General features: G+C 52.3%; 1 protein-coding gene across 7 annotated transcripts in view; it reads right to left on the bottom strand.

Annotated features, from left to right (window-relative positions):
- Positions 1–13,815, bottom strand: part of RETREG2 (reticulophagy regulator family member 2) — a 27,836-nt gene continuing 14,021 nt past the window's right edge. For 5 of the 7 annotated variants that reach the window (XM_075117685.1, XM_075117683.1, XM_075117686.1 and 2 more), the window contains 6 exons: positions 13,169–13,304; positions 9,841–9,925; positions 7,868–8,005; positions 7,308–7,402; positions 6,082–6,217; positions 1–4,197 (listed from right to left, as the gene is read on the bottom strand). In XM_075117685.1, the coding sequence (XP_074973786.1) occupies positions 3,473–4,197; positions 6,082–6,217; positions 7,308–7,402; positions 7,868–8,005; positions 9,841–9,886 (1,140 nt within the window). In that variant the 5' untranslated portion in view covers positions 9,887–9,925; positions 13,169–13,304 and the 3' untranslated portion in view covers positions 1–3,472. The remainder of the gene's footprint in view (positions 4,198–6,081; positions 6,218–7,307; positions 7,403–7,867; positions 8,006–9,840; positions 9,926–13,168; positions 13,305–13,815) is intronic. The other 2 variants (XM_075117682.1, XM_075117684.1) reach the window with 1 other exon arrangement.

The following is a 13,815-nucleotide window of genomic DNA, read 5'->3' on the forward strand; positions in this document are numbered from 1 at the left end:
TTCAGCCAACAAATTTTATTGCCCAGAACTTTCTCCTCCACCTTTTTTTGTTTTTATTTTTTATTACAAACTCTACATTTTGCTTTTAAATATAGCCATAGAATGAACACGGATTACAAGGACCCCTTCCCCCCCGCCCCTTTTCCTGGATGTTATTAGGAAGAGTAACACATTTATCACCAGGTCTCCTGCAGACCTACCAGCAACGAAAAGCCACCCATTGCTACCAGCACTGGTGCCTCAAATTCTCTTGCGGACACAGTTCTCAGGGAGCGGGTGGGCATATCAGCACAAGCATACAAGACCCCTTCCTCTCCCTACATCCTGAAAGAAAATTTGGGGTCCAAATTGTTGTGACCCATTTGTGCTCCTACCATGCAACAATGCCTGGGTTAGCGACATGCAGCAGCCTGTTCACTGGATACCTTGGCAGGGGCTTTTTGGAACCACGTTAGCACCATTTGAACATGGGCGGCTGCCACGTGTGCCATGCACATGGCCCGGTAGAACGCAGGACGCTGTGCTGCGCCCGGGATTCCCAGTGCAATGCAGGACAAGGGGGCCCACATGTTGCTTTGGAAGCCTACCAGGAGCTCATCTAATTTACACCAAAGCAGGCTGCAGCCACCCTCATGAGACATGGTGTCCTCCAAGGAAGAGCACCGCCTGCGAGGGGCTACACTGCTCTGGTAAAGGGGGTGAGAACAGGCTCCATTTGGGCCAGTTTGGCATCTGTTGGGCTAGGAGGAGGTTTTTGGGAAGTGCCTCTATATTATCTACTCAATAAATAATCTAACGCTTCCCAAACCTGGGATCTGAAAGCAGATCGTCCTAGCTCGAAAGAGGCCAGGAGGGGCTACCATTAAAGAATTCATAGGCCCATAAGCCACCACTCCCATGGCATGTTCCATTGAGCAGGAAGTCACACAGAGTGCAGAAGTGTCCATCTAGGCAAACAGTGACAGAGCTACCAACTCCTCTGGAGTCTGCCCTGTCCCGCGCTAACAGGGAAACGGGGGAGTAGCCCACACACAATACAGAGGGACAGCCAAAGCCCAGCTTCAGCTGCCTTCGTGGGGCCAGAGAACACTCCAAAATGCTCTGCCCAAGGGGTGTAGCAAGGACATCATTGGGCCTCTGCTCCCATCCCCTGGTTCTCTCAGCCCTCTGATCTCAGGAGACGTTTCTGGAGCACAAGTCGCTGCTGATTTAAAAGCTCTGCTGTCAGTTATGAGATAAATCCCGTCAAGGGGCTGTGCCTGGGTGTGCAACGAGCTGACATGGTCTCAGCTCTGGGACAAAGCGTGCCGGCTGGGGAGCAGGGGAGCACGGCAAGGCATCCTGCCTCTGCACTCAAGCTAGACAGACTCCCACCTTGGGCCCATACTCCAGGGACTGGTGGCCACAGCCGTGCAGCCTCTCACTTTCCATACGTTCCTTGACTGCAGCACCCTAAGTAAGAATTGATAGAGGCTGCAACAGCCCTGTACATAAGAGTCCCACACCTCCACTTCTGCTAGCCTAGGACCCCTCGCGCTGCAGAGTCTACGTGCAAGGAGGACACAGAGACCCCCCCAGCAGTAACTCAGTTCCCTGCTCGGGCAGTCTCAGCCAGACCCCGGGGTACATGAAGACAGTACGAGGGTTACGGAAGTCAGAGGGATTGTACGTAATAGGTGCGACAACAGGCAGGAGGGCTCCAGGCAGCCTTGCTCTTGGGCGTGTTGGCCTATATGCCCAAGGCAGAGCCTGAAATCCCACGGCCCACCATTACACAGAGGCATTTTCCACATTTCCCTGCGGTGCTCCACTGCCTGTGTGGAGACAGAGCTAGCCCGAACAGACCGAGACACTGCCAAGGGTACGTGCTGAGCCTTCACACGCTGGCTGAGACATTTCTGCTGCCTCCAGCCCAGGGCCTGTGCAAAGAAGCTGCCACGTCGGTTTACAGTTCTTTCCTTGGAGTCAGTGGAGCCTCCCTTGTTCCCAGGCCAGAGCTACGAACAGGGACGCCCATTCCCTGCTCCAGGAACACAACAGGAGCCATTTAAGGCAGGGCCTAGAGCTAGGATGGCCTGTGGCTGCGATACAGGGAGCAGAGCCTCCTGATGGACACGAGACCAGAACCTAGTCCACGGTACACTCTGGGTACCCACCTGGGCTGGAACGGGAGGTGCTTCTAACAGGACTGCTTGAGGGGACAGGATCAGAGGTGGCTCTTCAGTCCCTCGCACTGCCCTGAAAGCTCCCAGCCCCAGCTAGGGCAGCCCTGCCAGAGCAGGAGCAGGTTCACTGGGCAGTAGTGACTGGAACAGAGATGCCAGGTGCTCACAGCAGGGACGAGCCAAGGACAGGTGGTAGAGTGGCGTTGTACTGGCCCGGCCTGGGGCGAGGGGGGGCACTTGGGACGTAAAGTGCAGTAAGAGATTACAGAACACTGCCTAGAAATTGCCTTTAGTTATTTAAAAATTTAAAGATTTTGGGGGGTCCCCCTCACACAATTACTGTCTGCGCAGCCCCTCGGACTAGGGCCACAAAACAGCCTCACACATAAAACAATCAGACTCTTCTCTGCTGCACAAGCCAAGTTTATAAACTCCTTCCAAGCCACTGGAAAGCCAGCCAGCTGCCACAGTGAGACACTAGACAAGAGAAAGCAGCACTCAGGGGTCTGGCTTGGTCATGCTTATTTAGAGCACGATGGTTTGAGGAGCCATCTGTGTGCCGCAGAGTTAAAGATAGGAGAGAACGGGGGCGCACCAGAATAGGGGCAAGGAGCAACTGATCCAGACCTAGAAGCTGCTCCATTCACAGCAGTGGTCTCCAACGTGGGCAGGTAGCATAATTCAGGCCAGACACACAGGGAAATGCCCGACGTGCCGTTTGATGGAGAGGATACTAAAACCTGGTATCAGCCTTGCAGGTCCCTTCCTGCATCCACCCACCTTTTCCTTTCTGGTAGGAAGCAGCCTGCCTCTGCTCTTCCCCCTCTCACTTCCCCTGCACCCGGAGATCTGAGTTGTATTTCCTTCCCCTCCCCCCATCCAGCTGAATCAAAGACACTTAAAATTATTTACACTTTTAGCCATTTAAAAACCCAATAAAATAAGATTGCATCTGTCCTACCAGGGATGTGGGTATAGCAGCAGCTACATCTAGCTCAGTACTCTGCGTGCAAAACAAAAGACAAACAGAAGACAGATCAAAATACTGCACCATCACTACGAAGCTTTTGCTGGGGTTGGTGTTACAACTGCAGCCTGGCTCCTCCCCTCACTCAGACTGAGGAAGGCTGGGCTGGGAAGGATGGAAAGGACGGGTTATTCCAGACAGCACATTAACACAGACTTTTTGCCATCCTGGTCAACATGAATATCTAAAACAGACTGGACATCACTGCAAGAGTCCATCTGTCCATCCATCCTTCCTTCCTTCTAGGGACGACGAGGAAAGAGTGGGCGACAGAGACGACCTAAGACAAAGACGCGGCCTCCTCTGGGTCCTCTCGCTTTGGCAGCTCGGAAACTGCAGGCGAGGAGGAAACTGGAAACGGAGCGATGGGCAATTCCTGCACTTCCTTCTCTCCTCCAAGCCCCATCTCTACATCCATTTGCTCCAGCTCCCTCTGATCCAGTAGCTCAAAGTCATCCACTTCCCCCTCCTCCTCTGGGGGAGCTGCAGGCTCCATCCCCACCGCCTCGGTCTCTGACAGCTGCGCCTGGAAGTTCAGTTTCTCTTCGGGCTCAGTGGGCAGGAACTCGGAGAGGGAAGGCCCCTCACTAGCTTCAGAGGAGCGCAGCAGTGCTGAGAGGGTGTTCTGCACCACCGTAGTGATCGCAGTGGCAACAATCTCCTCACTTAGCACATCGATGCAGAGGCCCAGGCCGGGGGCAGCAGCAGTCTGCGGCTCTGTGCTGCTTGGCACCGCTTGCCCGTTCCCATTGAAGTGCGTATTTACAAAATGGAGAGGAGAAGCCAGATGGAGAACGGAGAGGTCAGAGTCCACAGCTTCCTTGTCCGCAGAGTCCAGCTCGTGGGCAGCATGGGCAAGCTCGGGGGCCAGCGGCACCCCGAAGGCGTCATCGTCGCTTTGTGGCCCCAGGTCTCTGGAATGATACTCTTCCACGGAGGGGAACTCTGCCAGGTCCTTGGCGAAGGACTCCTCCGGCTCACTGTGCAGGCTCTGCTGATCCAGGTCTGAAAGGCACAGCCAGGCAATGGCATTACCAGCAACTTCTCCCACTCTCCACAGTCCCATTCCCTTAGAATCATAGAATATCAGGGTTGGAAAGGATCTCAGGAGGTCATCTAGTCCAACCCCCTGCTCAAAGCAGGACCAATCCCCAATTAAATCATCCCAGCCAGGGCTTTGTCAAGCCTGAACTTAAAAACTTCTAAGGAAGGAGATTCCACCACCTCCATAGGCAACGCATTCCAGTGTTTCACCACCCTCTTAGTGAAAAAGTTTTTTCTAATATCCAACCTAAACCTCCCCCACTGCAACTTGAGACCATTACTCCTTGTCCTGTCCTCTTCTACCACTGAGAACAGTCTAGAACCATCCTCTCTGAAATCACCTCTCAGGTAGTTGAAAGCAGCTATCAAATCCCCCCTCATTCTTCTCTTCTGCAGACTAAACAATCCCAGTTCCCTCAGCCTCTCCTCATAAGTCGTGTTCCAGACCCCTAATCATTTTTGTTGCCCTTTGCTGGACTCTCTCCAATTTATCCACATCCTTCTTGTAGTGTGGGGCCCAAAACTGGACACAGGACTCCACATGAGGCCTCACCAATGTCGAATAGAGGGGGACAATCACGTCCCTCGATCTGCTCGCTATGCCCCTACTTATACATCCCAAAATGCCATTGGCCTTTTTGGCAACAAGGGCACATTGCTGACTCATATCCAGCTTCTCGTCCACTGTCACCCCTAGGTCCTTTTCTGCAGAACTGCTGCCTAGCCATTCGGTCCCTAGTCTGTAGCTGTGCATTGGGTTCTTCCGTCGTAAGTGCAGGACCCTGCATTTATCCTTAGACCCAGGCTGCACTCTGCCTGCTCCAGCTGAGAGATCAGCTGATCTTTGCCCCCGCCCCCCCCCCCCGCAGCTCCATCCTGGGTAGTGTGGAAGCAGGGAGTTGCCCTGTACTCCCACGAGAGGAGTGCTTGAAGGAACATGACTTTGGATTCAAGCTCCTCCACAATTTAGCTTCTTCCTGCCTAGGAGCCACTTCCCTTCACTCTGCCCCACATGTGGGATGTGTGGAGCAGGTGGCTCACCTGACCATCCCCTTCTTGCCATCCCCCACCTGCCACTGGGCCTGTTCATGCCTAGAACTCCTGTCACACTTCCACCCTCTCCCCTTTCAATCCCCCCTCAAACCCACCCCGACGTGTCTGACGAGCTACACTCCCGTAGATTACCCAGTCCCCACGACTCCTCCTGCACACACCCAACCAGCCCTGTGATCCTGTCGTCTCCACCACACAGCCCTAGTCAGAGCCAGGGAGTGCTGTGGGGCAAGGCCTCTGGCTTTGTTTCGTACAGCGCCATGCACACGTCATCACTTGGCCAGGTTTGCCTGCCTCTCTGCTCATTGGCAGAGCCTTTGAGGACTGCGCTGCCTCCCTTTCCAGAGTTAGGCAGGGAGCAGGGCAGAGCATGGAGCAGGATCATGCAGGCAGCAGAGATCAGACAGCCGGAGCAGTCATGGCTATCGGGGAAGCCATGACAAGATGTGCGGCTGCTAACGCCTCGCTGCCCAAGGCAGCAATTGCACAGAGCCCATCACCATGGGGGCTGGGCTATCAGCCCAGCTGGGAGAGTTTCAAACACCCAGAAATGACAACACACAGAAGCCCAGTCCAGTGACTGGGGAGATGAGGCATGCCACTTTAACTGCCAAGCGAGGGTCTCCTGGCTTCCTTCCGGCCCTTTTCCCCCTGCAAAGAGCCTGGTTCTCCCCCTGCCCTCCAGGGGCCTGTCCCAGCTCCAGGGGTAGGGAGTGATGGCCTGTTCCTACCAGACAGCTGTTTCAGGACAGTGTGGGTGGGGTGAGGGTGGGAATTACGATCACCACATACCTTCAGACACATCAGTCAGCTGTGGGGTGGTGGCCCTGGAAACAGAGAAGCCCCCGCTCTCCAGGATGGAAGCCTCCTCGTCAGAGAGCTCGGAGTCTGTAATCGCCAGCGCTAGTGCTGTCTTCTTCACATCCACCTGTGGCGGAGGGGAGTTAGGTTTGGGTGCCCAGCTGGCAGCGCTTCCTGCTGGCTCCTCTGCACAGACCAGAGCCGCAGGGGCAGAAGTTATCTGCCAGATGAACTGTCACACAAGGTTCTTATACTGTATGAGCCAGGGACTGGGCAGAATCATCATGACACTGTCCAGCCACAGACTCATCCTTGCTGCTTCTGGAGTGAGCGAGCTTGGATGGGTTTGCGTCCTGCCAGCACCCAACATAGAGGGCCCAGTGAAAAGCACATGTGTAACTCCTAGAGCCCTAGAAATCCCCACAGCAGGGGATTCTCCCCTCCTGCGGCAGCTACAGAACACCACTGTGGCAAAGGGCAGGGCCCCCTTTCACAGTCCTGCCAACAGGCCACGCCAAAAAAGACACCGTACACACACACAACAGCAGAGGGCACTGCAGATACTTTCATGTGACCCAAAGCTTCCCACTTCCCAGCCCAGCTTCTCCTTCCACTGGCAGCTGCAGCAAAACCAGATGCCTGCCCTGATCACCCCATCAGCATGGAAATAAAAGGGACTACACATTTCCCATCTGCCAAGCAAGCGCGGGTGGTGGGGAACAGCTCCATGACCCTTTCCCCTGGGCGTGATAAGGGTTCCAGGAAATAGCTAGCTGTCTGTACCACCAGCACCGGTGCCTGCAGGCCAGCAGAGGCAGGTGCAGCGTGACTCCCTCCAGAGCCCATGGGGACTACTCTAGTCACCTGCTCAAGGGGTCAGGGAGAGCAGGGCAGGGCATTCCCTTACTCCAGGGCTCAAGGGTGCCAGTTCCTCAAGGGTCCCTGGGCTTTGCACTCCACCACACTGCTCCCGGGGCCACCTGACAAGCAGGCTCTTGGTCACAGCCCCTCCACAGAGGCAGCTTGCATCCCTCCCTAAGCACCCACTGGTGACTTTCCAATCCCTGCCAGGGCCCAGAGGCCAGGGACAGCTTGGACAGCTCTGCTGCTGGTTACCAGTGTGGCTGCATTCTGACCAACCCGCTGTTCCTGGCTCTCTGGGGAGGTGCTGGCAGGGAAGAGGGCTATCTACCGCACGGCTCCTCTGCGGCCCTTACCACTGGGGAGTAGCCAGACAGCTCCGCCTCACTCTCACTCTCTGTCTCCGCCATTGGCTCATCGCCTGCCATGGGTTCGCTCTTTCCTTGGCGCTCTGTGTGAGGAAACGGAAGAAACTTCACTGAGTGGCACCAGGCTCAGAATCCTGGAAAGGGAGGGAAGGAGCTGCGGGGTCCCATCTAGTCCATCCCCACCCCTGCCCAAAGAGCCAGGCCAGGTTTGTTCCCTTCAGCCCCTTCGCCTGAGTTCTGCCCGGCCCAGTTAAGCGTCCCAAGTAATGGGGCTCTCACCCCTTCCCTTAGGTACCTCTTTCACTGTTTGACAGGTCACTGCCAAACAGTCTCTCCCCATACTCCCAATATTCAGCCTAAATTTTCCTTTGCTCAGTTTTACCCCATCACCCTTAGTCGTAACCTCTAAGATGATCCTCCCTCCCCCCGGCTATGGTGGACATTTCTCAGGCACTCCACACCTATTCCTACTTGCCAGTGCTGGTTTTAGCCAAACTGGGTTTCCAGCCGGCCAAGGCAGAGAGAACAGAGAAAAGGCAGTGCCTTACTTCTCTTCTCGTGCTTCAGGTGCAGTGTCTCTGCTTTCATACTGTAGTCCAGTTTCATCAGGATAGGTTCCAGCCGAGTGTACATCCTCTGGATCAGCTCATGGTAAACCACCAATGGCCAGAGCAGAATGCTGAGCACTGGAAATGCAGAGAGAACCCAGAGCAGGTTAGCCATTCGGAAAGGGGTCAATAAGACAGAAAATATCACGTCCCTGTATAAATCCATGGTATGCCCACACCTTGAATACTGCAGGCACTTCTAGTCACCTGATCTAAAAGGTGTACTAGGATCGGAAAAGGTGCAGAGAAGGGCAACAAAAAAGAGGACGGGTAGAGAACAGCTTCCATATGAGGAGAGAACAAACAGACTGGGTCTGTTCATCTTGAAAAAGAGATCACTAAGAGGGGATATGATAGAGGTATATGAAATCAGGAAGGGTGTGGAGAGTGAACTGGGAAGGGTTGTTTACCCCTTCCCATAACACAAGAACTAGGGGTCACCCAGTGACATGAATAGGCAGCAGGTTTAAAAACAAAAAAAAAGGAAGTATTTCTTCACACAACGCACAGTTAACCTGTGGAACTCATTGCCAGGGGATGTTGTGAAGGCCAAAACTATAACTGGGTTAAAAAAAGAACTAGATAAGTTCCTGGAGGACAGGTCCATCAACAGTTCTTAGCTAAAATGGCCAGATCAAAACCCCATGCTCCCAGTGTCCCTAAAACCTCCCGACTGCTAGAAGCTGGGACTGAACAACAGAGAATGGATCTGTCGATAATTGTCCTGTTCTGTTCATTCTCTGTGAAGCACCTGGCATTAGCCACTGTCAGAGACAGGATACTGGGCTGGATAGACCATTGGTCTGACTCACTGTGGCTGTTCTTAAACTAGGAAAGGAACAATAGGCCAATTCTCCCAGTAGCCAGGCACAGGAGCACCAGGAATGGAACTTGATGTCTGCTGAAGAGCAGTCTGATGACACTGGCTTCACCCTTACAGGTCTGCCAATCCACCTCACTCCTGATCTGCAGTTCCACCCTATTATTCCAGGGCTGCTTTCATCCACAAACAGCTTTGCCAATGCACAGCAGTCCTTACCTGTCACACCCCTGCTATTACAAAGCCTGAGCTCAACCAACACACCTCATTTCTGACCTCTGAGCTGGAGCTATAGATGGGGGTTAATTAAAGTGGCTGACTTCTGAAAGGGCAGCAGCTACCTAGGACTTACAAGCAAGGCTGTGCCCCAACTGGAAGCCAGTGTGCCGAACACCTGAGTGACCCGATAAGCTAACACGTCCACTGAAGCAGAGGAAGAGAAAGCAGATCAGCATTCCAAATTTCCAAACTGTTGCTCTGACTACATTATGAAGTTCTTTAGGGTGATCTTAAGATAGCCAAGTACTTACATTTCCTTCCAATTTTACCTCCTGCTGCCTGTAACGCTTTGGGAAGGTTGAAAACACATTTTCTTTCCCCAGCAACTTTTCCCTTTCAAGCCTGGCAGACATGGATTTGTTCTCTGTTGAAGTTTCAGAGTGACACTGCATTTCTCTGCTTCCCTGCAGGAACATCTGCTTCACTGAGCATGTCAGAGAGACAGGGTGGGTAAGGTAATATCTTATTGGACTAACTGGACCCGTCACCCACCTTGTCTGTCTGTCTAATATCATGGGCAACGCACCTACAACTACACTGCATGCAATCCCTGAGCATGTAGAATGGTGCAGATCTGGGAAGAGGGCTCACTGGTTGACCTTGGCTCCCTCTGCTGGCTTTGTGCTGTACTGCATCACAGTGTAGGGCTGACATAAACAGCACCCTAGCGAATGACCTGAGGTGGCAGGGAGGTGAGGAGTTACGCACGTCACTTTATCTGGTATGGGCTGTGGGATATGAAAGACTTGTGAGCACACTTCTACCAGTTTATCAAATGATTCAGGAAAGTCACCAAGGAGCCACTTATACTCACAGATGATAGAGGAGATCATTATGCCTGGAACGTAGTGTCCGACCATAGCCAGGATCAGGCACCCCGAACAGACCCTCACACAGAACTGGGGAAACAGAGGTGAGGGATGAACAAAACAACAGACAAGAGGCAAAGACGCCATCCCTGCAGCTGGTGCAAGAGACTCGCTCAGCGCCATTTCTCACCTTAAAATATTGTAACAATATTTGCAAATTTAAACCACAAAAGCCTGACCCAACCCAATGGCTTATTCTGGCCTAGATTTGTCCTAAGCACCCGGCATTGATGGTCAGAACTCAAACTTCCCAGCCCTGGGGAAAAGCAGAGTGAAGTGCAAAAAAGCAAGTCAGTGTAGAGGAGACCTAACGAAACCTAAGAACCTGTGACCACCCTACTAAAGAAGCTTTTTGGGAATGTCCTAAACCGTCACACTTCTGAAGTTCAACAAGGTCTCCTGGAAGTAAGATAGGACATATTATATTAGATAGTGCTGTTCATTTGTAGATTAACATTTTCTAGAGGAGGCAACCTAGTGACAGAGGATGTGGAAAAAGCTAATGTACTCAATGCTTTTTTTGCCTCTGTTTTCACTAACAAGGTCAGCTCCCAGACTGCTGCGCTGGGCATCGCAAAATGGGGAAGAGATGGCCAGCCCTCTGTGGAGATAGAGGTGGTTAGGGACTATTTAGAAAAGCTGGACGTGCACAAGTCCATGGGGCCGGACGAGTTGCATCCGAGAGTGCTGAAGGAATTGGCGGCTGTGATTGCAGAGCCATTGGCCATTATCTTTGAAAACTCGTGGCGAACGAGGGAAGTCCCGGATGACTGGAAAAAGGCTAATGTAGTGCCAATCTTTAAAAAAGGGAAGAAGGAGGATCCTGGGAACTACAGGCCAGTCAGCCTCACCTCAGTCCCTGGAAAAATCATGGAGCAGGTCCTCAAAGAATCAATCCTGAAGCACTTGCATGAGAGGAAAGTGATCAGGAACAGCCAGCATGGATTCACCAAGGGAAAGTCATGCCTGACTAATCTAATCGCCTTTTATGATGAGATTACTGGTTCTGTGGATGAAGGGAAAGCAGTGGATGTATTGTTTCTTGACTTTAGCAAAGCTTTTGACACGGTCGCCCACAGTATTCTTGTCAGCAAGTTAAGGAAGTATGGGCTGGAAGAATGCACTATAAGGTGGGTAGAAAGCTGGCTAGATTGTCGGGCTCAACGGGTAGTGACCAATGGCTCCATGTCTAGTTGGCAGCCGGTATCAAGTGGAGTGCCCCAAGGGTCGGTCCTGGGGCCGGTTTTGTTCAATATCTTCATAAATGATCTGGAGGATGGTGTGGATTGCACTCTCAGCAAATTTGCGGATGATACTAAACTGGGAGGAGTGGTAGATACGCTGGAGGGGAGGGATAGGATACAGAAGGACCTAGACAAATTGGAGGATTGGGCCAAAAGAAATCTGATGAGGTTCAATAAGGATAAGTGCAGGGTCCTGCACTTAGGACGGAAGAACCCAATGCACAGCTACAGACTAGGGACCGAATGGCTAGGCAGCAGTTCTGCGGAAAAGGACCTAGGGGTGACAGTGGACGAGAAGCTGGATATGAGTCAGCAGTGTGCCCTTGTTGCCAAGAAGGCCAATGGCATTTTGGGATGTATAAGTAGGGGCATAGCGAGCAGATCGAGGGACGTGATCGTTCCCCTCTATTCGACATTGGTGAGGCCTCATCTGGAGTACTGCGTCCAGTTTTGGGCCCCACACTTCAAGAAGGATGTGGATAAATTGGAGAGAGTCCAGCAAAGGGCAACAAAAATGATTACGGGTCTGGAACACATGACTTATGAGGAGAGGCTGAGGGAGCTGGGATTGTTTAGCCTGCAGAAGAGAAGAATGAGGGGGGATTTGATAGCTGCTTTCAACTACCTGAAAGGGGGTTCCAAAGAGGATGGCTCTAGACTGTTCTCAATGGTAGCAGATGACAGAACGAGGAGTAATGGTCTCAAGTTGCAGTGGGGGAGGTTTAGATTGGATATTAGGAAAAACTTTTTCACTAAGAGGGTGGTGAAACACTGGAATGCGTTACCTAGGGAGGTGGTAGAATCTCCTTCCTTAGAGGTTTTTAAGGTCAGGCTTGACAAAGCCCTGGCTGGGATGATTTAACTGGGAATTGGTCCTGCTTCGAGCAGGGGGTTGGACTAGATGACCTTCTGGGGTCCCTTCCAACCCTGATATTCTATGATTCTATACTATCCCTTCCGTTACCCAGATGGGGAAACCGAGGCACAGAGGTGAGAGGATTTGTTCACAATCCATGGTGCCCTGTCCACCCCCAGCATGGCTCATCTAGAATTGGCGGGTGTGTGACCATCCAGCCAAGACTCTTCTGCTCTTTGCGAGGGGCACAGGCCCTTCTTGCAGATTAGATGATGGCTCTAGGGTACTGGAGGTCTGTCAAAGGGGTCAGGGCTGGAGAGACTAATGCTCAGCAGAGCTGAAAGACTGGTTCGCCAAGTAAAGGAAGCCATCTAGGAGAGTTTGGTGCACTCTGAGTCTCATCTTCTAACTAATTCAAGCTCAACACTAGAGGAGACCAGACTTTAAATTTATGGCATCTGTCTTGAGTCCCTTTCTCCCCCCTTCTGGCTGAATGGTGTAACTGTGGAGTCATCTGTCTGAGAAGTGGGTATAGCCAGTAATGGAAATAAATATAGTAAAACCCACTTACTTCTCTAACTTGAGCATACTGGATTCTGCCAAGTCTGCTACAAAGATAGCCTGTGTGGATGTCATTGATCTTTGGTGACGGTCGAGGTCCTAAGGCAGGCCAGAACCAAGACCTGGCTACAAAGAGGTAATTCCTCTCCGAACAACATCTGGCACATCCATCAACCCCCAGGTTTATGCCAGATTCTTTCACGCATTCAGGAGCCCTGAACACCCTGCACTGTGGATTTGGAGAATAGCAGCTTGCAGGTGCTGCTTGCAAGAGAGATACAAACAGCTTCCAGCGCTGAACAAAGCCTATGAAAGGGCAAAAGCCATAATCGGGCAAACTTCCTACTCAGACTATAAATCAAGGAACAAAGGGCTGGCCATTCCCATAAGGGGTTAAGCTCGGCCCCAGCTCACAGGTGCTGGGAACACAATTCACTAGCAAAGCTTTCCTTTCCTGATGTCTGGGCAGAGTGGGATGAGAGAAGGGCACCTGCAATCATTAGGGAAGGGCTGTATCAGTGTAAATCTTGCCCTAAGATTCCTCCCATCCCCCAGGTCATCTGAGGAGCCCCTGACTACAAGAGGAACACCTCCAGCATGGCCCACGTTTACCTTGGCAGGGTTTTGCCTCTTGTACTGTAGCAGCTCCTGCAGGTACAACCTGAAGGTGACCCAGCTCTCAGCCAGGCAAGAGCACAGCTCGGGGACACTGAGAAGGTGAGGCTGTGCTCCGGCGGGCACACACTCACTAGAGAAACAGATACAAGCGTAAGAGGACAAACCTTCAATGCACCCCATTTCATGGGGGAGGGAGGGGGGTACAGCAGCCACAGGAAAGCAGGGCTCCCTTTCAAGGGCTTCATAATAATGGGGTGCATCTCAAATTTAACTTCACTAATGATGCCTCTCTGAGTTGCCAACCAGACAGGGTCTGACGAGGGACAGCTGAACCATGCTGAAAGAGCAGGGGCCCAGGCACCTTGCTGCAAAACACAGCACCTCCTTGCAAACAGCAACATCCCCACGCCACAGGTCAAGAGATGACGCAGCAGAGCTGCAATTAACCCTCAGGGAGCTCCTAGCATCCAGTCCCGGGTAACAAATGCCCTGGAACGCAGAGTGACCATGCTGCCCATAACCAATGGCTAAGCACTGGGGGCCGGAAGCATGCAATTACAGGTGGCTCATATACTCTACAAAAGCCAATCCCAAGGATTCCCTTCTCTCTGCGGAGTCTTAAAATAGGGTGGACAGATCCT

The sequence above is a fragment of the Caretta caretta genome, chromosome 11 (genome assembly GCF_965140235.1).
Source record: "Caretta caretta isolate rCarCar2 chromosome 11, rCarCar1.hap1, whole genome shotgun sequence".
Taxonomy (NCBI): Eukaryota; Metazoa; Chordata; order Testudines; family Cheloniidae; genus Caretta; species Caretta caretta.